The sequence below is a fragment of the Somniosus microcephalus genome, chromosome 21, assembly GCF_052327205.1.
Source record: "Somniosus microcephalus isolate GS21.2 chromosome 21, FLI_Smic_1.0, whole genome shotgun sequence".
NCBI lineage: Eukaryota > Metazoa > Chordata > Chondrichthyes > Squaliformes > Somniosidae > Somniosus > Somniosus microcephalus.
Genome location: NC_141007.1, coordinates 11,176,407 through 11,202,920, shown reverse-complemented (window position 1 = coordinate 11,202,920; position 26,514 = coordinate 11,176,407). Strand labels below are relative to the sequence as shown.

Below are 26,514 nucleotides of genomic sequence, written 5' to 3'. Positions count from 1 at the left end.
CAGAGTGTGTGTGTGTCAGAGTGTGTGTGAGTGTCAGAGTGTGTGTGTGTCAGAGTGTGTGAGTGTGTCAGAGTGTGTGTGTGTCAGAGTGTGTGTGAGTGTCAGAGTGTGTGTGTGTCAGAGTGTGTGTGAGTGTCAGAGTGTGTGTGAGTGTCAGAGTGTGTGTGAGTGTCAGAGTGTGTGTGAGTGTCAGAGTGTGTGTGTGTGTCAGAGTGTGTGTGAGTGTCAGAGTGTGTGTGAGTGTCAGAGTGTGTGTGAGTGTCAGAGTGTGTGTGAGTGTCAGAGTGTGTGTGTGTGTCAGGGTGTGTGTGTGTGTGTGTGTGTGTGTGTTTGTGTCGGTGTGTGACAGCGTGTGTGGGTGTGTGTGTGTGTCGAGGCTGTTAATTGCTGTGTTTTCTTGTAGTTTCAGGGTGTTTCTCAGCCACGAACTCCTGCCAGACAAGGTGTGTTTTTCAAAATACAATTTCACACAAAGGTCTCGTATAAATTTATTGTTAAAATGTTTTATTTTGAAGTCTTCCCACAGTTGTGGGGTTAAGGGTCTGGTATTGGTTGTGGGGGGGGGGTGGGGGTGGGGGGTCAGGCTGCTAAGCCAGGCAGTCTGGTGTTACCGCAGAGCTAGTCAGTGGGGTGTGCCAGAGAATCCTGGGGTTACCCATCCTACGGGTGGGGGGTCGATTTGTGCGTGATCCCTTTCGTTGGGCATGTGGGGGGCTGTGGGTGGAGTGAGCCCACTGTCCACCCGCTGGACGTTGCCGGAGGCTTGAGTTGTTTTCACCATCGGGCCTGATTGAAATATTATCGTAGAATTCTCCCTGTCCTGCTCCAGATCTCACCTCTTTGAGCTGCATTATGAAGATAACTGGACAGATTGTGTCAGGCCCTGCCCGGGGAGAGTCTGCCCAGGGAGAGACTACCCGGGGAGTGTCTGTCCAGGGAGAGGTCAGTAATTGTGTCGCTACTTTCATGTCCCCAGACGCCCCAAGGCGCTTCGCATAGAATTACATAGAAATTCACACTCAGTGAAATACTTCTGAATTGTTGTCATTGCACACAGCAAGATCCCACAAAGAGACCAGTTAATCTATTTTAGTGATGGTGGTTGAGGGATTACTATTAATCAGGACACTGGGGAGAACTCCCCTGCTCTTATTTGAATAGTGCCCTGGGATCTTTTACATCTGGGGAGAGTCTTCCCAGGGAGAGGGCAGATAAAGCCTTGGCTTAATGTAATGTTCAAAAGCGTGCAGCACTCCCTCAAGTGGAGTGTCAGCCTGGATGATGGGCTCAGGCCCCTGGAGTGGGGCATGAACCCACAACCTTCTGGCCGAGAGGTAAGAGTGCTGCCACTGAGCCACGGCTCCTAATCCAACAGGGAAGGCGCTGGGAAGGAGGGGAGGATTTGGAAATGACCCGAGCAAATGGCCAAACGGCATTCCATATTCCCACCTTTGTTCCACCCTTCTGGTTCAGGACAAGGGGGAGAGAAAGGGGAGTGAAGAGACAGTAAAGGGAGGAGCATGCTTAAAGTCTCACCGTAAATGTATCTCCTTCCAGGAGCAGTTGGCAATGCGGAGCTGTCTCCTCTCATGCAGTCCGCTGTGGTTCAGAGTGTGCTCCAGATGGGGTTTGATCGCAGTTTGATAGAGAGTTTGGTTGGTAGCAGGTACCTGCTGACCGGGACACAGTACAGCTCGGTCAGTGACCTTCTCTCTGATCTACTAGGGGCTGAGGAGGAAGAACGAGAAAGGAGACAACTAAACACAGGTATAACTTCAATAAAAACTCTTCCTTTCTTTCTGAATTATTAGCTGAATTTTACGTTCTATTGGAAGGACTTGACTGTAAAGTGACGGTCTTGTGTTTTCACAGTGATATATCTACTCCATTATCAAATAGGGGGCTTCACTGTCAAAGCTCGGGGTGTATTCAGCAAACATTCTGAGATTCGTTACAGACCCTCACACTGACTGGTGATTTTGTGTCTTGCAGGGGTTGACCAGAGGCCAAGGGAAGCCATACGTGCTCCAAGTGAGCGGAGAGAGTCAACAGCTCAGGGACGGGGTGAGCTGCAGCATCAGAGGCTTCAGAGTCTACCAGAGGGCTCAGGGTCACTCCAGTGATCGTTCACACTCAGTGCTTCTACAATAATTCTATTGATTGTTAGATTGGTGGATTCCACTCAGTGGGTGGGCTAATCAGTTTAACTAAAAGCTGACATTGGAGTCAGGCTTTTAAAAAGAGTGAGAGCGGTGAAAGCTGGGGACAGTCAGAGAGCAAAGGGCTAGGAGAAGCATGGAGCATGGGAAAGGAGCTGGAAAATAGCTTTAAGTCACGTAAGATGACCTACTGAAGTGGGCTAACGTAGCAAATTTATTATTTTGTTATTATTAAATGAAGACAAGTTGTATTGCTGGAAATAAGTGAAACTGTTCATAGCTGTTGTTCTGTACCTTGGACTCACTGTGGTATAAGGCAGCGTAACAATCCGCATCAAGGGCTCTGGGAGTACAACTGTACAAATCACTAAAAGTAGCGATGCAGCTCAATAAGGCCATAACAAAAGCAAACCAAGCATTAAGATTTATTTCTAGAGGGATAGAATTGAAAAGCAGAGAAGTTATACTAAACTTGTATTGAACCTTGGTTAGACCACACTTGGAGTACTGCGTACAGTTCTGGTCGCCATATTATAAAAAGGATATAGAGGCACTGGAGAGGGTGCAAAACAGATTTACAAGGATGATACCAGAAATGCGAGGGTATACATATCAGGAAAGGATGAACAGGCTGGGTCTCTTTTCTCTTGAAAAGAAAATGCTGAGGGGTGAACTAATAGAGGTCTTTAAAATTATGAAAGGTTTTGATAGAGTGGATACAGAGAGAGAATGGGGGAGAAATTCAGTATAGCCCCATTTGAGGCGCTAACTTCGCCAGGTCGCTAAAAGTAGCGCCCCGGAAAAATTAGCGCCCCCGCGCCGGAAATTGGTCGGTTGCGCCCCAAAGGGAAGCGGGGCACTACTGGAGACGCCCCGCCTCCCTCTTGGGGCGCTGCGAGTGAATATCATGGTGCTACGTGCCGCAGCGCTACACGCTGCGGCACGTCGCGCTGCGGTATTGCAGGCCTTTCTCCCCTTCTTAAAGGGGAGGGGCCTTGTGCAGCGTGATCTGGGGCCCAGCTGGGCCCCCGGGGATCGGGAGTGCAGGCAAAAGAGCCCGGCACCCAAGAGAAGTGCCGGGCTCTTGGAGCGCAGCCGGCACTCCACGGGGGGGGGGGGTTCTGGAGGCCGGGGACGGGAGTGCTGGCAGGTGGCCAACAACAAAAATGGCCGCCTCGCACCTCGCCATTCATTTACGCCTCCCCGGCCGCAGGTATGCCACCCTGACCCTGTCGGACATAGCGTCCGGTGGTAAATCAGGGGGCGCTCCCGAAGATTGCGGCCGGGGCGTGAGCGGGGCGCTGCGCACACCGATGACGTCATCGCTAGCGGCGCAGTGCTAACGGTTAGTGCCACCACTAACCTCCCACTGAATTTAGCGGGAGGCGTGGGCAGTGCCGCGTCCGGGCGCCAGTTGGTTTGCGCCCCACTTAGCGCCCTCTTAAGGCACTAACGGGTGGCGCTACCAACTGAATTTTTCCCCCAATGTGTTTCCACTTGTGGGGAAGAGCAAAGCTAAAGGTCATCAATGTAAGATAGTCACCAAGAAATCCAATAGTGAATTCAGAAAAAAATTATTTACCCAGAGATTGGTGAGAATGTGGAACTCGCTACCACAGGGAGTGGTTGAGGCGAATAGTAGAGATGCATTTAAGGGGAGGCTGGACAAACATATGAGGGGGAAGGGAACAGAGGGTTCTGCTGATAGATTTAGATGAGGAAAGACGGGAGGAGGCTCGAGTGGAGCATAAACGCTGGCATGGACTGGTGGGGCCGAATGGCCTGTTTCTGTGCCGTATATCCTGTGTAAGTCTTACTTCACCCTGATGGAAACTCGATCGACCATTGGGGAGACTGAAGAAATAAATGCGTGAAAGACACGAGGATCTGGTCCAGACCACAAGGGGATGTTACAACCCTGGGTTACACTACCATACAAGGAGACACAGAGCAGTGTGAGTCAACTCCCAGAAAAATTTAACGCTAAGGCCACTGACGGTATAGACTGATACGGGAGGTGGGATCTACGGGAGATCGGAGTTTCTAACAGTGATGTTAGGAGAAGAACACAGAACGTGTTGATGTGACAATTTTTACTCTCAATTTTAATGCAGACATTACCTATTTCTATATGGATCAGTACCTCCACTAAAACAGCAGACAGAGGAACTCTGTTGGCTAATACACTACGCAGCAAGGTGGCGTTGGGTGACACAGTCTAAGGGTTGATCTGAGGCAGTGGCTTACTACAATATACCGCAGATAGCAGAGGTGTTTCTCAGGAGCAGTGAGGGAGCGAAGGTCAGTGCTCTGGGCTGTTTGCTCTCAACACCGAATGGCCAGTTACAGAGCAGTGTCCGCAGGGAGCTGTGAGGAGGAAATAATCCATTGTTACTTTGTACATAGAAACATAGAAAAATAGGAGCAGGTGTCGGGCATTCGGCCCTTCGAGCCTGCTCCACCATTCAATATGATCATGGCTGATCTTCTATCTCAATACCACATTCCCACAGAAACATGATGTGATAAAGCCAGTATAAGTGGTCTAAATATCTTTTTGTCTTCATACGTTTACAGACTTGAGTGCTGAAGAGCAACTGCGCCAGCTCAAGAATGAACGGACCTGTAAAGTGTGCATGGATAAAGAGGTCTCCATTGTTTTTATAACTTGTGGACACCTGGTTGTATGCAGAGACTGTGCTCCTAATCTCCGGAGGTGCCCTATATGTCGAGCTCTCATTAGAGGCAGCGTACGGGCCTTCATGTCCTAATGTCCGCAGGTACTGGAACATTCCCATTCCCCAGTTTGAGAGCAGGCTTGCGCTACAGTTCGTTGGTTAGGAAGGTGGGGCAGTGTTGCAGTATTTCAGGGAGCACATCCACTCCACCCACTCTTTGAAAGAGCTCCAAAATTAATCCCACTGCCCCGCGCTCTCCCCATAGCCCTGTATCAATCCAAAACTAATCCCACTGCCCTGCTCTCTCCCCATAGCCCTGTATCAATCCCAAACTAATCGCACTGCCCCGCTCTCTCCCCGTAGCCCTGTATCAATCCCAAACTAATCCCACTGCCCCGCTCTCTCCCCATAGCCCTGTATCAATCCAAAACTAATCCCACTGCCCCGCTCTCTCCCCAGAGCCCTGTATCAATCCCAAACTAATCCCACTGCTCCGCTCTCTCCCCATAGCCCTGTATCAATCCAAAACTAATCCCACTGCCCCGCTCTCTCCCCAGAGCCCTGTATCAATCCCAAACTAATCCCACTGCCTTGCTCTCTCCCCATAGCCGTGTATCAATCCCAAACTGATCCCACTGCTCCGCTCTCCCCATAGCCCTGTATCAATCACCAAACTAATCCCACTGCCTCGCTCTCTCCCCATAGCCCTGTATCAATCCCAAACTAATCCCTCTGCCCTGCTCTCTCCCCATAGCCCTGTATCAATCACAAACTAATCTCACTTCCCCACTCTCTTCCCATAGCCCTGTATCAATCCAAAACTAATCCCACTGCCCCGCTCTCTCCCCATAGCCCTGTATCAATCACCAAACTAATCCCACTGACCCGCTCTCTCTCCATAGCCCTGTATCAATCCAAAACTAATCCCACTGCTCCGCTCTCTCCCCATAGCCCTGTATCAATCACCAAACTAATCCCACTGCTCCGCTCTCTCCCCATAGCCCTGTATCAATCCAAAACTAATCCCACTGACCCGCTCTCTCTCCATAGCCCTGTATCAATCCCAAAGTAATCCCACTGCTCCGCTCTCTCCCCATAGCCCTGTATCAATCACCAAACTAATCCCACTGCTCCGCTCTCTCCCCATAGCCCTGTATCAATCCAAAACTAATCCCACTGACCCGCTCTCTCTCCATAGCCCTGTATCAATCCCAAACTAATCCCACTGCTCCGCTCTCTCCCCATAGCCCTGTATCAATCCAAAACTAATCCCACTGCCCCGCTCTCTCCCCATAGCCCTGTATCAATCCCCAAACTAATCCCACTGCTCCGCTCTATCCCCATAGCCCTGTATCAATCACCAAACTAATCCCACTGCTCCGCTCTCTCCCCATAGCCCTGTATCCATCCAAAACGAATCCTACTGCCCCGCTCTCTCCCCATAGCCCTGTATCAATCCCAAACTAATCCCACTGCTCCGCTCTCTCCCCATAGCCCTGTATCAATCACCAAACTAATCCCACTGCCCCGCTCTCTCCCCATAGCCCTGTATCAATCCAAAACTAATCCCACTGACCCGCTCTCTCCACATAGCCCTGTATCAATCCAAATTAATTCCACTGCCCCGCTCTCTCTCCCCATAGCCCTTTATCAATCCAAACTAATCCCACTACCCCGCTCTCTCCCCATAGCCCTGTATCAAACCCCAAACTAATCCCACTACCCCGCTCTCTCCCCATAGCCCTGTAGCAATCCCCAAACTGATCCCACTGCCCCGCTCTCTCCCCATAGCCCTGTATCAATCCCAAAGTAATCCCACTGCTCCACTCTCTCCTCATAGCCCTGTATCAATCCAAAACTAACCCCACTGACCCGCTCTCTCCACATAGCCCTGTATCAATCCAAATTAATTCCACTGCCCCGCTCTCTTCCCAAAGCCCTGTATCAATCCCCAAACTAATCCCACTGCCCCGCTCTCTCCCCATAGCCCTGTATCAATCCCAAACTAATCCCACTGCCCCGCTCTCTCACCATAGCCCTGTTATCAATGCCAAACGAATCCCACTGCCCCGCTCTCTCCACACAGCCCTGTATCAATCCCAAACTAATCCCACTGCCCCGCTCTCTCCCCATAGCCCTGTATCAATCCCAAACTAATCCCACTGCCCCGCTCTCTCTCCATAGCCCTGTATCAATCCCAAAGTAATCCCACTGCTCCACTCTCCCCTCATAGCCCTGTATCAATCACCAAACTAATCCCACTGCTCCGCTCTCTCCCCATAGCCCTGTATCAATCCAAAACAATTCCCACTGATCCGCTCTCTCCACATAGCCCTGTATCAATCCAAATTAATTCCACTGCCCCGCTCTCCCCCCATAGCCCTGCATCAATCCCAAACTAATCCCACTACCCCACTCTCTCCCCAAAGCCCTGTATCAATCCCCAAACTAATCCCACTGCCCCGCTCTCTCCCCATAGCCCTGTATCAATCCCAAACTAATCCCACTGCCCCGCTCTCTCCCCATAGCCCTGTATCAATCACCAAACTAATCCCACTGCTCCGCTCTCTCCCCATAGCCCTGCATCAATCCCCAAACTAATCCCACTGCCCCGCTCTCTCCCCATAGCCCTGTATCAATCCCAAACTAATCCCACTGCTCCGCTCTCTCCCCATAGCCCTGTATCAATCACCAAACTAATCCCACTGCTCCGCTCTCTCCCCATAGCCCTGTATCAATCCAAAACTAATCCCACTGACCCGTTCTCTCCACATAGCCCTGTATCAATCCAATTTAATTCCACTGCCCTGCTCTCTCTCCCCATAGCCCTGTATCAATCCAAACTAATCCCACTGCCCCGCTCTCGCCCCATAGCCCTGTATCAATCCAAAACTAATTCCACTGCTCCGCTCTCTCCCCATAGCCCTGTATCAATCCCAAACTAATCCCACTGCCTCGCTCTCTCCCCATAGCACTGTATCAATCCCAAACTAATCTCACTGCCTCGCTCTCTCCCCATAGCCCTGTATCAATCCCAAACTAATCCCACTGCCCTGCTCTCTCCCCATAGCCCTGTATCAATCCGCAATCTAATCCCACTACTCCGCTCTCTCCCCATAGCCCTGTATCAATCCCAAACTAATCTCACTGCCTCGCTCTCTCCCCATAGCCCTGTATCAATCCCAAACTAATCCCACTGCCCTGCTCTCTCTCTCCATAGCCCTGTATCAATCCCAAAACTAATCCCACTGCCACACTCTCTCCCCATAGTCCTGTATCAATCCCAAACTAATCCCACTGCTCCGCTCTCCCCAAAGCCCTGTATCAATTCCAAACTGATCCCACTGCCCCGCTCTCTCACCATAGCCCTGTATCAATCCCAAACTAATCCCACTGCCACACTCTCTCCCCATAGCCCTGTATCAATCCCAAACTAATCCCACTGCCCCGCTCTCTCCCCATAGCCCTGTATCAATCCCCAAACTAATCCCACTGCTCCGCTCTCTCCCCATAGCCCTGTATCAATCACCAAACTAATCCCACTGCTCCGCTCTCTCCCCATAGCCCTGTATCAATCACCAAACTAATCCCACTGCTCCGCTCTCTCCCCATAGCCCTGTATCAATCCAAAACTAATCCCACTGACCCGTTCTCTCCACATAGCCCTGTATCAATCCAAATTAATTCCACTGCCCCGCTCTCTCCCCATAGCCCTGTATCAATCCAAACTAATCCCACTACCCCGCTCTCTCCCCAAAGCCCTGTATCAATCCAAAACTAATCCCACTGCCCCGCTCTCTCCCCATAGCCCTGTATCAATCCCAAACTAATCCCACTGCTCCGCTCTCCCCAAAGCCCTGTAGCAATCCCCAAACTGATCCCACTGCCCCGCTCTCTCCCCATAGCCCTGTATCAATCCCAAACTAATCTCACTGCCTCGCTCTCTCCCCATAGCCCTGTATCAATCCCAAACTAATCCCACTGCCCTGCTCTCTCCCCATAGCCCTGTATCAATCCGCAATCTAATCCCACTGCCCTGCTCTCTCCCCATAGCCCTGTATCAATCCGCAATCTAATCCCACTGCTCCGCTCTCTCCCCATAGCCCTGTATCAATCCCAAACTAATCCCACTGCTCCGCTCTCCCCAAAGCCCTGTAACAATCTCCAAACTGATCCCACTGCCCCGCTCTCTCTCCATAGCCCATTATCAATCCCAAACTAATCCCACTGCCACACTCTCTCCCCATAGCCCTGTATCAATCCCAAACTAATCCCAGTGCTCCGCTCTCCCCAAAGCCCTGTATCAATCCCAAACTGATCCCACTGCCCCGCTCTCTCACCATAGCCCTGTATCAATCCCAAACTAATCCCACTGCCACACTCTCTCCCCATAGCCCTGTATCAATCCCAAACTAATCCCACTGCCCCGCTCTCTCCCCATAGCCCTGTAGCAATCCCCAAACTGATCCCACTACCCCGCTCTCTCCACATAGCCCTGTATCAATCCAAAACTAATCCCACTGCCTCGCTCTCCCCATAGCCCTGTATCAATCACCAAACTAATCCCACTGCTCCGCTCTCTCCCCATAGCCCTGTATCAATCCAAAACTAATCCCACTGACCCGCTCTCTCCACATAGCCCTGTATCAATTCAAATTAATTCCACTGCCCCGCTCTCTCTCCCCATAGCCCTTTATCAATCCAAACTAATCCCACTACCCCGCTCTCTCCCCATAGCTCTGTATCAATCTGCAAACTAATCCAACTGCTCCGCTCTCTCCCCATAGCCCTGTATCAATCCCAAACTAATCCCACTGCCCCGCTCTCTCTCCATAGCCCCGTATCAATCCCAAAGTAATCCCACTGCTCCGCTCTCTCCTCATAGCCCTGTATCAATCACCAAACTAATCCCACTGCTCCGCTCTCTCCCCATAGCCCTGTATCAATCCAAAACTAATCCCACTGACCCGTTCTCTCCACATAGCCCTGTATCAATCCAAAACAAATCCCACTGACCCGCTCTCTCCACATAGCCCTGTATCAATCCAAATTAATTCCACTGCCCCGCTCTCCCCCCATAGCCCTGCATCAATCCCAAACTAATCCCACTGCCCCGCTCTCTCCCCATAGCCCTGTATCAATCCCAAACTTATCCCACTGCCCCGCTCTCTCCCCATAGCCCTGTATCAATCCCAAACTAATCCCACTGCCCCGCTCTCTCCACACAGCCCTGTATCAATCCCAAACTAATCCCACTGCCCCGCTCTCTCCCCATAGCTCTGTATCAATTCGCAAACTAATCCAACTGCTCCGCTCACTCCCCATAGCCCTGTATCAATCCCAAACTAATCCCACTGCCCTGCTCTCTCCATAGCCCTGTATCAATCCCCAAACTAATCCCACTGCCCCGCTCTCTCCCCATAGCCCTGTATCAATCCCCAAACTAATCCCACTGCTCCGCTCTCCCCCCATAGCCCTGTATCAATCACCAAACTAATCCCACTGCTCCGCTCTCTCCCCATAGCCCTGTATCAATCACCAAACTAATCCCACTGCTCCGCTCTCCCCATAGCCCTGTATCAATCCAAAACTAATCCCACTGACCCGTTCTCTCCACATAGCCCTGTATCAATCCAAATTAATTCCACTGCCCCGCTCTCTCCCCATAGCCCTGTATCAATCCAAACTAATCCCACTACCCCGCTCTCTCCCCAAAGCCCTGTATCAATCCAAAACTAATCCCACTGCCCCGCTCTCTCCCCATAGCCCTGTATCAATCCCAAACTAATCCCACTGCTCCGCTCTCCCCAAAGCCCTGTAGCAATCCGCAAACTGATCACACTGCCCCGCACTCTCCCCATAGCCCTGTATCAATCCCAAACTAATCTCACTGCCTCGCTCTCTCCCCATAGCCCTGTATCAATCCCAAACTAATCCCACTGCCCTGCTCTCTCCCCATAGCCCTGTATCAATCCGCAATCTAATCCCACTGCTCCGCTCTCTCCCCATAGCCCTGTATCAATCCCAAACTAATCCCACTGCTCCGCTCTCCCCAAAGCCCTGTAACAATCTCCAAACTGATCCCACTGCCCCGCTCTCTCTCCATAGCCCATTATCAATCCCAAACTAATCCCACTGCCACACTCTCTCCCCATAGCCCTGTATCAATCCCAAACTAATCCCAGTGCTCCGCTCTCCCCAAAGCCCTGTATCAATCCCAAACTGATCCCACTGCCCCGCTCTCTCACCATAGCCCTGTATCAATCCCAAACTAATCCCACTGCCACTCTCTCCCCATAGCCCTGTATCTATCCCAAACTAATCCCACTGCCCCGCTCTCTCCCCATAGCCCTGTAGCAATCCCCAAACTGATCCCACTACCCCGCTCTCTCCACATAGCCCTGTATCAATCCAAAACTAATCCCACTGCCTCGCTCTCCCCATAGCCCTGTATCAATCACCAAACTAATCCCACTGCTCCGCTCTCTCCCCATAGCCCTGTATCAATCCAAAACTAATCCCACTGACCCGCTCTCTCCACATAGCCCTGTATCAATTCAAATTAATTCCACTGCCCCGCTCTCTCTCCCCATAGCCCTTTATCAATCCAAACTAATCCCACTACCCCGCTCTCTCCCCATAGCCCTGTATCAAACCCCAAACTAATCCCACTGCCCCACTCTCTCCCCATCGCCCTGTATCAATCCCAAACTAATCCCACTGCTCCGCTCTCTCCCCATAGCCCTGTATCAATCCCAAAGTAATCCCACTGACCCGCTCTCTCCTCATAGCCCTGTATCAATCCCAAACTAATCCCACTGCCCCGCTCTCTCCCCATAGCCGTTATCAATCCCAAACTCATCCCACTGCCCCGCTCTCTCCACACAGCCCTGTATGAATCCCAAACTAATCCCACTGCCCCGCTCTCTCCCCATAGCCCTGTATTAATCCCAAACTAATCCCACTGCCCCGCTCTCTCCCCATAGCCCTGTATCAATCCCAAACTAATCCCACTGCCCCGCTCTCTCCACACAGCCCTGTATCAATCGCAAACTAATCCCACTGCCCCGCTCTCTCCCCATAGCTCTGTATCAATCCGCAAACTAATCCAACTGCTCCGCTCACTCCCCATAGCCCTGTATCAATCCCAAACTAGTCCCACTGCCCCGCTCTCTCTCCATAGCCCTGTATCAATCCCCAAACTAATCCCACTGCCCCGCTCTCTCCCCATAGCCCTGTATCAATCCCCAAACTAATCCCACTGCTCTGCTTTCTCCCCATAACCCTGTATCAATCCCCAAACTAATCCCACTGCCCCGCTCTCTCCCCATAGCCCCTGTATCAATCCAAAACTATTCCGACTGTCCCGTTCTCTCCCCATAGTCCTGTATCTTCCTCAACTTCAATATATTTTTCCCATTTTCCTGTACAAGATGCGATGGTCTCTGCCTCAACCACTCTCTGTGGCAAAGCATTCCCTGCTCCAACACCTCTCTGAGTAAGAAATGTATCTTAACCTCCCTCCTCACTCTCTTAGTGATGATTTTATATTGGTAACCGCTCATCACCAACTCCCCAACCAGAAGGAATGGTCTTTCTGTATGATCCAGGCTCTCTCCGACAGTTATCTTCTTGATCCCATAGGCAAGCACACGCTATTGCATGGAATGTGTGTAAGATAGCTGCCTTTGGGAGAGCAATGAATCCTTTTACCATCGGGGCAGGCACTGAAACCCAACGCCACTGTACAAGCCTGATCTCCTCAACTAATGCAAAACACTGCACTGGCATTGTTGGCTCAGGCCACAAACTGCACATTTGTGTTTATTAAGTGGTTAAGCTGGCCAGAAGCAGGAGTAAGCTGGTAGATCAGATGAGTTACAGTGTTAACTCAATAAAACTCCACCCTTGGCAGTTCTCTTCAGTGACTTTGAATCATTTGAACCTTACTTGCCCCAGTGACTCACACTCACAGGATGTAATTTTCACCTCCACCACCTGGGCAGTAATCTGGCAGAGCCGATCACTCAACTGTTATAGAACCCGCCCGATTGATTTCAATGGGATGAATATCAGGTGGGTTCTACAGTGGGTGGGACATGGGCTCCGTCAGATTACTGCCCAGGTGGTGAAGGTGATAATTACCTCCCATGGTCTCCAAATGAAGCAACAAAGCAGTTGCCAGGAGTTTTACCGTTTATTGTGTCCCCCGAGATTGAAATGATTAACAAAACTCAGAACAAAAGACTGGGATAGTTCCAGTGTAAAGGGCAAAAAGAGGGGCAGGAATTCCTGAAATGTGTACAAGAGAACTTTTGTGATCAGTATGTTCCCAGCCCAACGAGGAAGGAAGCAGTGCTGGATCTATTTCTGGGGAATGAAGTGGGGCAAGTGGAGCACGTTTCAGTTGGGGAGCATTTGGGGAACAGTGATCACAATATCATTTGGTTTAGAGTAGTTATGGGAAAGGACACGGAACAATCAAACGTGAAAATACTCAACTGGAGAAGGACTAATTTCAGTGAGTTGGAAAGGGATCTGGCCCAGGTGGATTGGAATCAAAGATTGGCAGGTAAAACAGTAAATGAGCAATGGGAGGCCTTCAGAGAGGAGATACTTTGGATACAGACTAGACATATTCAGTAGAGAACCAAGCTGAATATAGGAAGTACAGAGGAGAACTGAAAAAGGAAATGAGAAGGGCAAAGAGAGAGTATGAGAATAGATTAGCAGGCAACATCAAAGGGAACCCAAAAGTCTTTTATAAACTTAGAAATAGTAAAATGGTAGTCAAAGGAAGGGTGGGGCCAATTAGGGACCAAAAAGGAGATCTTGTGGAGGCAGAGGGCTTGGCTGACTAAATGAGTACTTTGCATTTGTCTTCACGAGAGATAAGGATGCTGCCAACGTAGCAGTAAAGGAAGAAGTGGTAGTGATATTGGATATGATAAAAATAGGTAAGGAGGAGGTACTTAAAAGGTTGGCAACATTCAAAGTAGAAAAGTCACCCGGTCCGGATGGGATGCATCCTGGGTTGCTGCGGGAAGTAAAGGTGGAAATTGTAGAGGCTCTGGCCATAATCTTTCAAACCTCCTTAGATATGGGGGTGGTGCTGGAGGACTGGAGGATTGCAAATGTTACACCCCTGTCCAGAAAAGGAGAGTGGGATAAACTCGGCAACTACAGACCAATTAGTCTAATGTTGGTGGTGGGGAAATTTCTAGAGACAATAATCCGACAAAATTAACTGTCATTTGGAAAAATATGAGTTAATGGCCCAGAAATTCGGGTCGGGGCTTCCCGCGGGTGCAAGCCCCCGACCTGCACTTACCTTGCGCGCCGGCCGTTGAGCTGTGGGCCCGCGTGGAATTCCGATCCTGGGCCTGCTCCAACTGCCGGCGCGCAGTGCTTGCGTATCCCAGGGGCGCAGTTAGTTCGAAGCGTCCCCTGGGATCACGTGGGCCATGGGGAGCCAATCGGAGCAGGGAATGCTCCATTCATAAGTTTGACAGGAAGTGCTGTCAAGCTTATAAATACTACGGGCCCCAAAACATCACTAAATCTTCAAATAAATTTTTTTTTAAATCACATTTTTTAAATAAACTCTAAATTACATGAAATAACTATTTTAAACAATAATTTAAATTTTTGAAAAAAATAATTTTATTTTCTAACGGGGCTAAAAATAAACTTACCTTTCTTTAAAGTATTTAAAAATAATAAACCTGTGGAAAAAATGTTTTAATTTTAATTAATTCACCACTTACCTTGTTAAAAGCAGGCCTTGCGCCTACTTTTTAAATGTGTAACTTCTGGAGACTTACCCTCCCGGGAAAACCTGTAAAAAGAACGCAAGTTCGATGCGCACGCGCAGCCTCTCCCGCGCACGCGTTGGGACTCTGAACCCCTGCTTTCATTGGAACGGAAGTGTCAGTTTCCCGCACATGCGCAGTGCATGCACGAAACCGGCACTTCCTTTGGGCTTACAGGTGAGTACCCCATGCGTACTCACCCGTGGAGACCCGAATTTCTGCCCCAATAAATGACAGGCAGCATGGATTTGTTAAAGGCAAATCGTGTTTGACTAACTTGATTGAATTCTTTGATAAGTAATGGAGAGGGTTGATGAGGGTAGTGTGATTGATGTGTATATGGAGTTTCAAAAGGCGTTTGACAAAGTACCACATAATAGACTTGTGAGCAAAATGAAAGCCCATGGGATTAAAGGGACAGTGGCAGCTTGGATACAAAATTGGCTAAAGGACAGAAAGCAGAGAGCAGTGGTGAACGGTTGTTTTTCAGACTAGAGGGAAGTATACAGTGATGTTCCCCAGGGGTCGGTATTAGGACCACTGCTCTTTTTGATATATATTACTGACCTGGACTTGGATGATACAGGTCATAATTTCAATGTTTGCAGATGACACAAAGCTTGGAAATGTAGTAATCAATGAAAAGAATAGTAACAGACGTTAGGAAGACATAGACAGACTGGTGAAATAGGCAGACACATGGCAGATTAATTTTAATGCAGAGAAATGTGAAGTGATACATTCTGGTAGGAATACTAAATGATACAATTTTAAAAGGGGTGCAGGAACATAGAGACCTGGGGGGGTGTATGTTCATAATCTTTGAAGGTGACAGGACAAGCTGAGAACAAAAAGCATATGGGATCTTGGCTTTATTAATAGAGGCATAGAGTACAAAAGCAAGGAAGTTATGCGAAACCTTTATAAAACACTGGTTAGGCCTCAGCTGGAGAATTGTGTACAATTCTGGGGCACCATACTTTAGGAAGGATGTCAAGGACTTGGAGAGGGTGCAGAGGAGATTTACAGGAAACTCTTTTTTATCCGGCACCGATGGGACCGGCGTGGTGCCGGTTTATCAAAAATTCTGGATTACAGAGAGTTATAGTTAAAAGGTACGAGAGCTCGTACACGGCAACAAATCCAGGCTTCCCTGCTGCTTAGCAACAGGTGCAAGAAGCCCGGCCACAGACCAAGGTCCCTGTTGCTTAGCAACAAGTGCAGAAACCCCCGATTACACAGCCAAGAATCAAGAAACGGCCACTAATATGAAGAAAAACTTAACTGAACCTACTCCTGAATTTTGCCGGTTAACCGAGATTTCCGGTTGTTTGGGTGCCGGTAAATCGAGAGTTTCCTGTACTAGAACGGTACCGGGGTTGAGGGTCTTCAGTTATGAGACTGGAGAAGCTGGGGTTGTTCTCCTCGCACACTCACCGTGCCTCACACACCCTGCCTTTCACATCGTGTTGACTGCAGGTAACAGCTGCTTTCACCAGGAGATGCTGGCTCTAACACCGCAGGTTTATTTTGGATGGTTCAGCCATTAGGCACAATGAGGGCGTCTCCTCTCAAGAGTAGCAACCGTGCACATATTAACATTGGAGTGACGAGTAACAAAGAGGGCGATTTACATCATCGATCACGGCACAATAACTATAGGCACCGCAATTTAGGACTCGGGTTTAGGGTTAGAACAAGGGTTAGGGTTAGACGGTTAGGGGTTCGGTTAGTAGTTGGTTTAGGATTAGAATCCGCAATTGACAAGGCGTTGTCACTAGATGTGTCCGATTGACATATCACAAGCCTGCGATGTTTGGCCAAACAAGCTGTAAAGCAAAGACTCCCTCACTTCAGTGTTAAATCCGGTTGAATCTTACCTTCGCAAAGATAGCAGAAGTCTCTCCCAAAAAACAATCGCAGTTGCATTTCAGAATCGTCGCAATACTGGAGCAGCTACAAATTTCTATTAAAATTCTAACAGAGATTCTGACGGCCTGAAACAACATGGATCCTCTGGGTCCCCCACAGGTACCAGCACTGAAGACACGGGATCTGTGTCTAGCTTAGTCCCCCCCGGCCACTCCTGTACAGCTTCTTCTGGAGTCCCACTGGCAAAGGCCTTGCGCCCCACATGACCTGCCCCTGCATGGGATTGGCACGACGTGCCTCAAAGATGGGGGAAGAAACTTAAAATGAAATCTCTTCCTTACAAATCAAACTGAGCAGCTTCGTCATTGTGTGTTTTTTTTGTTGACAATTTGCAGCTTTCTCCAAAGACGATCTGGATCTCGCCCTGAGGATCCGAAGATAATCTCGATGGACAGGCGCAGATTTTAACTTCGAGAGCAAAGGGGACCCAGCCCTGTGGTCATCATTAGTATAAACTGTGACATTGGAGACTAACATTCATCAATTACTGCATCCAGTAGGCTTTTGAGTTTGCCGAATGAAGGCTCTGATCTGCCGAAAGTTCCCCCCCTTCCCCTGCCCCCGCTTCAGCCCCCGAACCCCTCACTCGCCTGTGTTGATGCTGTTGCTGTGAACTGCAGATGGCAAGAAGATTATGGATTGTAACAAAATAATGTGCATTGATAATTAAATGGTAATAGTGACTGAGATTCCCGTGCATTTATATTTTACTCCGAGCAGTTTGCATTCTCTTGTATTGCAAGCGTAATATGGCGGGTAAAAGCCTCTGTGGTCCACACACTCCCTCCTCCCTCACCATTGTCTCGTTGGATGCAGGTGAACGTATTTGTGTTGGAAAATTGGCAGATATGCCTGGACGTTGCTCTCTCACCGTGCTCCTTCCTGTGGGGAGATGTTAGACCAGTGGCTAGAAACCCAGTCACTGTCTTTACTAACTTGAAACATAGAAACATAGAAGATAGGAGCAGGAGTAGGCCATTCGGCCCCTCGAGCCTGTTCCGCCATTTAATGTGATCATGGCTGATCATCCAAATTCAGTGCCCTGTCCCTGCTTTCTCCCCATATCCCTTGATCCCTTTAGCCTTAAGAAATATATCTAACTCCTTCTTGAATATATTTAATGAATTGGCCTCAACTGTCTTCTGTGGTAGAGAATTCCACAGGTTCACCACTCTCTGGGTGAAGAAATTCCTCCTCATCTCTGTCCTAAATGGCCTACCCCTTATCCTTAGACTGTGACCCCTGGTTCTGGACTCCCCCGCCATCGGGAACATCCTTCCTGCATCTAGTCTGTCTAGTCCGGTTAGAATTTTATAAGTTTCAATGAGATCCCCTCTCATTCTTCTAAACTCTAGCAAGTATAAGCCCAATTGACCCAATCTCTCCTCATACGTCATTCCTGCCATCCCAGGTATCAGCCTGGTGAATCTTCGCTGCACTCCCTCCATGGCAAGAACATCCTTCCTCAGATAAGGCGACCAAAATTGCACACAACTGACCAAAACTGCGCCCACCACTGCTCTTCTCTGGTAACCACTTCCTGACGGGGAACTAGTACTTCTACTAGTGATTGGAGTGAAATGTTGGCTGTTGCTCAGATGGTCGATTGTAGCACTAACCCTTATGGAGCAGCAGGCCCCAGGTTTGATCCCTCGTCTGTGCTGAGTTAGCTGCCCTCAGCCTGGCAGCAGCCGGAACGCTGCAACGAGCCTTAATACAAAAGCAAAATACTGTGGATGCTGGAAATCTGAAATAAAAGCAGAAAATGCTGGACATACTCAGCAGGTCAGGCAGCATCTGTAGCGAGAGAAACAGGGTTAACGTTTCAGGTCGTCACGAAGGGTCATCGACCTGAAACGTTAACCCTGTTTCTCTCGCTACAGCTGCTGCCTGACCTGCTGAGTATGTCCAGCATTTTCTGTTTTTAATACAAGCTTTAGTGGCCCCCTCAGGTAAGAAGCTTCCAACAGCGAAAGAGCTGAGGTCGGCGTGGAGGCGGGCGCAGTCAGAGCGGTCTTTGTGAGGAAAGGATATGGGTTCGCAAACTAAGCTGCGGGTCAAACATGATGCCAAGCTGGCAAATCCTGGTTGAGCCTGAGGCCATGGGCTACAGAGGAGGATGGAATCAATGGCAAGGAAGAGGAGTCTGTGTCAGGGGCAGAAATCGATGGATTTGGTCTTCCTGATTTTAAACTGGAGGAAGCTGTGACTTCTCCCAGGCTGGAGATCAGAAAAACTATCTGACACCATTGGTTCTGAGGCAATGCTCCCTTTAATTTTTTTTTGTGCGCGGTCCCGTTAACTGGCTGCGCGGCCCATTCAAATTTTCGCGCATGCTCGGTTTCTCCCATATAAAAGTCACTCAGCAGGACCTCCAGACCGCACAGCTTAGCAGGAACGTTGTTCTGAGGCCGTTGCTTTTTATGTATATTAATGATGTCGAGGATGGGACAGTGTCTGCTGTGGCTCAGTTGGTAGCACATTCGCCTCTGATTTGGCAATAATGTAGGCCGGCAGCACTGTCAGAGGTGCCGTCTTTCGGCGGAGATGTTAAACGAGGCCCAGTCTGGCCTCTCAGATGGACATAAAAGATCACATGGCACTATCTGAAGAGCAGCCATTGAGTTCCACTGACGTTCTGGCCAACTTTATCTCCCAACCAACATTAAATTAACTGTCCATTAATCGCATTGCTGTTTGTGGGATCTTGCTGTGCACAAATTGACTAAGTGTTTCCTCCATTACAACAGTGACTACACTTCAAAAGTACTTCATTGGCTGCGAAATGCTTTGGGATGTTCTGAGGTTGTGAAAGGTGCCGTATAAATGTACGGTCTTCCTTTAACAAGCTCTCCAAATTTGCCATTGATGCCAAATTGTGAGGGGTTATGAACAGTGGAGAACTCAGTTGGTGAGCGATGTGAACAGTTTGGAGAGTAGGGCCAAGAGCTGGGAGATGTTGTTCGGCCCAACAGGTCTGTGCTGGTGTTTATGCTCCACACGAGCCTCCTCCAATCTTCTTCATCTCACCCTATCAACATATCCTTCTATTCCTTTCTCCCTCGTGTGTTTATCCAGCTTCTCTTTAAATGCATCTCAGCTATTCGCCTCAACTACTGTGGTAATGAGTTCCACATTCTCACCACTCTCTGAGTAAAGAAGTTTTTCCTGAAATCCTTATTGGATTTATTACTATCTTATATTTATGGTCCCTTGTCCCCCACAACATCTTTTCTATATCTACCCTATCAAACCTTTTCATAATCTTAAGGACTTCTATCAGGTCACCTGACATAAATCGTGCCATTCATATAGAAATGACTTATGAAATATACTGGGTGGCCTGCTGGTGTCGCTGTCCAGGGAGAGTATAAATGCACGGGCCCAGCTTGCTCAGGGACATTTTGTAAACAGGAACTAGTGAAGGATAACTAGACTTCCATGTTGTGAAAGTCGATTAAAGCCTTGTTTAATACTCTGACCAAGTGCCTAGTAGTTTTTTTACATCATCACCCCTCAGTCTCCTCTTTTCTAGAGGAAGGAGCCCCAGCCTGATCAGTCTTTCCTGATAGTTATACCCTCTTAGTTCTGCTATAATCCTTGTAAATCTTTTTTGCACTTTCTCCAGTGCTTCTATATCCTTTTTGTAATATGGAGGCCAGAACTGGGCACAGTACTCCAAGAGTGGTCCAACCAAGGTTCTGTATAAGTATAACATAACTTTGCTGCTTTTGAATTCTATTCCTCTAGAAATTAGTTCCAGTGCTTTGCACTTTTTATGGCGTCGCTACGTTTAATCAAAAGCAAAATACTGCAGATGCTGGAAATCTGAAATAAAAACAGAAAATTCTGGAAACACTCAGCAGGTCAGCCAGCTTCTGTGGAGAGAGAAGCAGAGTTAACATAAGAACATAAGAATTAGGAGCAGGAATAGGTTATACAGCCCCTCGAGGCTGCTCTGCCATTCAATAAGATTATGGCTGATCTTCGACCTCAACTCTACGTTCCCGCCCTATCTCCATATCCCTTGATTCCCCTAGGGTCCAAGAATCCACCTATCTCAGCCTTGAATATACTCAACGATTCGGCATCCACAGCCCTTTCAGGTAGAGAATTCCAAAGATTAACAACCCTCCTCCCATCAGTCTTAAATGGCCGACCCCTTATCCTGAGACTATGCCCCCTAGTTCTAGACACTCCAGCCAGGGGAAACAACCTCTCGGCATCTACCCTGTCCATCCCCCTCAGAATCTTGTATGTTTCAATGAGATCACCTCTCATTCTTCTAAACTCCAGAGAGTATCGGCCCATTCTACTCAATCTCTCCTCATAGGACAGCCCTCTCATCCCAGGAATCAATCTAGTGAACCTTCGTTGCACCGCCTCCAAGGCAAGTATATCCTTCCTCAGATAAGGAGACCAAAACTGTGCACAGTACTCCAGGTGTGGTCTCACCAAAGCCCTGTACGATTGTGGTAAGACTTCCATACTCTTATACTCCAACCCCCTTGCAATAAAGGCCAAGATGCCATTTGCCTTCCTAATTGCTTGCTGCACCTGTATGCTAGCTTTCTGTGTTTCCTGTACGAGGACACCCAAATCTCTCTGAACACCAACATTTGAAAGTTTCTCGCCATTTAAAAAATATTCTGTTTTTCTATTCTTCCTACCAAAGTGAATAATCTCACATTTCCCCACATTATACTCCATCTGCCACCTTATTGCCCACTTACTTAACCGGTCTATATCCCTTTGCAGGCTCTTTGTGTCCTCCTCACAGCTTACTGTCCCACCTAGCTTTGTATCGTCAGCAAACTTGGATACATTGCACTTGGTCCCTTCATCCAAGTCATTAATATAGATTGTGAATAGCTGAGGCCCCAGCACTGATCCTTGCAGCACCCCACTAGTTACAGCCTGCCAACTGGAAAATGACCCATTAATCCCTACTCTCTGTTTACTGTCCTTTAACCAATCCTCTATCCATATTACCCCCAACCCCATGAACCCTAATCTTACTTAGCAACCTTTTATGTGGCACCTTATCGAATACCTTTTGGAAATCCAAATATACTACATCCACTGGTTTCCCTTTATCTACCCTGCTAGTTACATCCTCAAAAAATTTTCTAATACATTTTTTAAACACGATTTTCCTTTCATAAAACCATGTTGACTCTGCCTAAAGAAAGACTTGCATTTCTATAGCACCTTTCATGACCACCGGATGTCTCAAAGCGCTCTACAGCCAATGAAGTACTTTTGGAGTGTAGTCACTGTTGTAATGTAGGAAGTGCAGCAGCCAATTTGCGCACAGCAAGCTCCCACAAACAGCAATGTGATAATGACCAGATAATCTGTTTTGTTGATTGAGGGATAAATATTGACCAGGACACCGGGGATAACTCACCTGCTCTTCTTCGAAATAGTGCCATGGGATCTTTTACGTATGATGGGCCTTCAATAACCACAAAACTAGAAGTTATAGACTTAAACAAGTTGGCTTTTAATCACTAAGATCAGAGCTAACATCTCAACACGCCGACTGGTTCACAGGAATGAGTCATACAGATCCTGGGATCTTTATGTAAGAGAAGTCAGGGGCGGAGCCAAGAGCCAAGACCTGGAACCTCCCAGGTTAGTCGGGAAAGAGGAAGTGAAACTATACACAGTGGGGGAGGGTAATATACATGAGTGCAAAACGAATACAGGATCAAGACAAACAGATTTCATTACAACGTACACCTGAAATAGCAGACGGGGCCTCAGTTTAACATCTCATGCAAAAGACGGCACCTCCGACAATGCAGCACTCCCTCAGCACTGCACTGGAGTGTCAGCCTAGATATTTTGTGCTCAAGTCCCTGGAGTGAGACTTGAACCCCCAACCTTCTGACTCAGAGGAAAGAGTGCTACCCACTGAGCCACAGCTGACATGATATTATGATTTTTTAAGTGCCTTGTTACCGCTTCCTTAATAATGGAATCCAGCATTTTCCCAACGACTGATGTCAGGCTAACTGGCCTGTAGTTCCCTGATTTCTCGCTCCCTCCTTTCTTGAATAGTAGGGTTACATTCCTACCTTCCAATCCGCTGGGACCGTTCTAGAATCTAGGGAATTTTGGAAGATCACAACCAATGCCTCCACTATCTCTGCAGCAGCCAACTCTTTTAGAACCCTAGGGTGTAGGCCATCAGGTCCAAGGGATTTGTCAGCTTTTAGTCCCATTAGTTTCTCAAGTACTTTTTCTCTACTGATATTAATTACTTTAAGTTTCTCACTCTCATTAGCCCCTTGAAAGCAGTGACAGGGTCGGACAAAGTCAACATGGATTTACAAAAGGTAAATCGTGCTTGACTAATCTACTGGAATTTTTTGAGGATGTAACTGGTAAAATAGATAAGGGAGAACCAGTGGATGTGGTGTATTTGGACTTTCAGAAGGCTTTCGATAAGGTCCCGCATAAGAGATTAGCGTGTAAAATTAAGGCACATGGGATTGAGGGCAAGGTATTGACTTGGATAGAGAACTGGTTGGCGGACAGAAAGCAAAGAGTTGGAATAAACGGGTCATTTTCCGAGTGGCAGGCAGTGACTAGTGGGGTACCGCAAGGATCGGTCCTAGGACCCCAGCTGTTCACAATATATATTAATGCTCTGGACGAGGGAATTGGATGTAGTATCTCCAAATTTGCAGATGACACAAAGCTGGGTGGGAGGGTATGCTGTGAGGAGGATGTCGTGAAACTCCAGTACGATTTGGACAGGTTGGGTGATTGGGCAGAAACATGGCAAATGCACTATAATGTGGATAAATGTGAGGTTATCCACTTTGGTGGCAAAAACAGGAAGGCAGATTATTATTTGAATGGCAATAGGTTGGGAGAAGGGGAAGTGCAACGAGACCTGGGTGTTCTTGTGCACCAGTCGCTGAAGGTAAGCATGCAGGTGCAGCAGGCGGTTAAGAAGGCAAATGGTATGTTGGCCTTCGTAGCAAGAGGGTTCGAGTATAGGAACAAGGATGTCTTGCTGCAGTTGTACAGGGCCTTGGTGAGACCGCACCTTGAGTATTGTGTGCAGTTTTGGTCGCCTTATCTGAGGAAGGATGTTCTTGCCATGGAAGGAGTGCAGCGAAGATTCACCAGGTTGATACCTGGGATGGCAGGAATGACGTACGAGGAGAGATTGGGTCGATTGGGCTTGTACTCACTGGAGTTTAGAAGATTGAGGGGGGATCTCATCGAAACCTATAAAATTCTGTCAGGCCTGGACAGACTAGATGCAGGAAGGATGTTCCTGATGGCCGGGGAGTCCAGAACTAGGGGTCATAGTCTAAGGATAAGGGGTAAGCCATTTAGGACAGAGATGAGGAGGAATTTCTTCACCCAGAGAGTGGTGAACCTGTGGAATTCTTTACCACAGAAGGCGGTAGAGGCCAATTCATTAAATATATTCAAGGAGTTGGATATATTTCTTAAGGCTAAAGGGATCAAGGGATATGGGGAGAAGGCAGGGACAGGGTACTGAATTTGGATGATCAGCCATGATCTCATTGAATGGCGGAGCAGACTCGAGGGGGCGAATGGCCTACTCCTGCTCCTATCTTCTATGTTTCTATGATTCCTCACTATGTTTCTTTTACTGTGAAGACAGATAAAAAATATTTGTTTAAAGTCTCTGTCATTTCCTTGTACCCCATTATAATTTCTCTTGTCTCAGCCTCTAAGGGACCAATGCTTACTTTTGCTACTCTTTTCCTTTTTACATACTTGTAGAAGCTCTTACAATCTGCTTTTATATTTCTTGCTAGTTTACTCTCATATTCTACTTTCTCCCTTTATATCAATTTTTTGGTCATCCTTTGCTGGTTTCTAAAGTTCTCCCAATCCTTAGCCTTACTACTATTCTTTGCAACATTATAAGCCTCTTCTTTTCATCTAATACTATCCTTAGTTTCTTTAGTTAGATCACTTTTCCCGTGGAGTTTTTATTTCTCAATGGAATGTATATTTGTTGAGAATTTTAGAATATTTCTTTAAATGTTTGTTGCTGCTTATCTACCATCATACCTTTTAATTAATTTCCCAATCTACCTTAGCCAACTCACCCTTCATACCTATGTAATTGGCTTTATTTAAGTTTAAGACCCTTGTTTCGGGCTTAAGTATTTCTCTCTCAAACCCAATGTGAAATTCTATCATATTATGGTCACTCTTCCCCAGAGGATCCTTTACTATGAGATTACTAATTAACAATGTCTCATTATACAACATCTAAAATAGCCTGTTCCCTGGTTGGTTCCACTATGTATTGTTCTAGGAAACTGTCTCGAATGCTTTCCATGAACTTGTCCTCTAGACTACCTTTGCCAATTTGATTTGCCCAGTCTATATGAAGATTAAAGTCCCCCACGATTATTGTATTACCTTTGTTACAAGCTCCTATTATTTGTTGATTAATACCCTGTCCAATGGTGTAGCTACTGTTAGAGGGCCTATAAACTACTCCCACCGTGCTTTCTGTCCCTTGTTATTTCTTATCTCCACCCATACTGATTCTACTTCCTGATCTTCCGAGCCGTGATCCTTTCTCACTACTGTCCTTATGTCATCCTTTATTATCAGGGCTACCGCACCCCCCTCCTTTTCCATTCTGCCTGTCTTTTCAAAATGTCAAGTACCCTGGAATATTTAACGTTTCAGGTCGATGACCTTTCAGAGGCATTAAATCTCTAACTTCTTCCAGTTCAGATGAAAGGTCATTGACCTGAAATGTTAACTCAGTTTCTCTCTCCACAGATGCTGCCTGACCTGCTGAGTATTTCCAGCATTTCCTGTTTTTATTGCTACTCTTAATGATTTGTGAATCTTTACCCGTGGATCCCTTTGCAGTTCTACCCCATTTAAACTCTTATTTTCCAAGGAGTAGGTGGCCTCCAACCAAAGTCACACTTATCTATATATGAAGTTATGAAGCTGGAGAAGGGAAACGAACAGTAGGAATATAAAATAGGAACCATTCAGCCACTCGATCATAGCTGATCTGTATCATACTAAAATCCGGTCACATGCACTTCCCAGCTTGGAGCGGGTAGGGGGAGCGGGTGGGGGGTCAGTCAATGCCTTACAGTGAACAGCAAAAACATAGGAACAGGAGGAGGCCATTCAGCCCCTCGAGCCTGTTCTGCCATTCAATTAGATCATGGCTGATCTGTATCTCAACTCCATTCACCTGCCTTGGTCCCACATCCCTTAATACTGTTGCCTAACAAAAATCTATCAATCTCAGTTTTGAAATTTTCAATTGACTACCAGCCTCAATAAGCTGCGGCTTCACTCTGTCCGGACTGGGATCCGTTCGGGGCTCTGTGCAATTGCACAGTCATAGGAACAGGAGCAGACTATTCAGCCCCTCGAGCCTGTTCCGTCATTCAATTAGATCACGGCTGATCTGTATCTTAACTCTATCTTTGTTCCGTAACCTTTAACACCCTTGCATCACGAAAATCTAGCAATCTGTTTTGAAATTGTCAACTGAACCCCACCTTCAACAGCTTTTTGGGGGAGAGAGTTCCAGATTTCCACTACCCTTTGTGTGAAGACGTGCTTCCCGACATCATCCCTGAATGGCCTGGCTCTAATTTTAAGGTTAAGCCCTCTTGTTCTGGACTCTCCCGACCAGAGGAAATAGTTTCTCTCTCTCTACCCTGTCAAACCCTTTAATCATCTTAAACACCTCAATTATATCACCCTTTAATCTTCCAATCTCAAGGGAATACAGGCCTAGTCTGCATAATTTAACCCTTTTAGCCCTGGTATCATTCTGGTGAATCTGCGCTGCTCCCCCTCCCAGTCCAGGAAACTTTCAATTTACCGGCACCTAAATAACCAGAAATCTCGGTTAACCGGCAAAATTCAGGAGTAGGTTCAGGT

General features: G+C 47.7%; 1 protein-coding gene across 1 annotated transcript in view; it reads left to right on the top strand.

The window, feature by feature from the left end:
- The window catches only part of LOC147102591 (baculoviral IAP repeat-containing protein 7-like), a 43,683-nt gene extending 25,529 nt beyond the window's left edge, over positions 1–18,154 (top strand). Inside the window, exons 4-8 of the mRNA XM_085963237.1 lie at positions 404–443; positions 1,558–1,767; positions 1,993–2,064; positions 4,737–4,939; positions 16,917–18,154. Coding sequence (XP_085819363.1) covers positions 404–443; positions 1,558–1,767; positions 1,993–2,064; positions 4,737–4,930 — 516 coding nt within the window. The 3' untranslated portion in view covers positions 4,931–4,939; positions 16,917–18,154. The remainder of the gene's footprint in view (positions 1–403; positions 444–1,557; positions 1,768–1,992; positions 2,065–4,736; positions 4,940–16,916) is intronic.
- Positions 18,155–26,514: the final 8,360 nt, after the last annotated feature.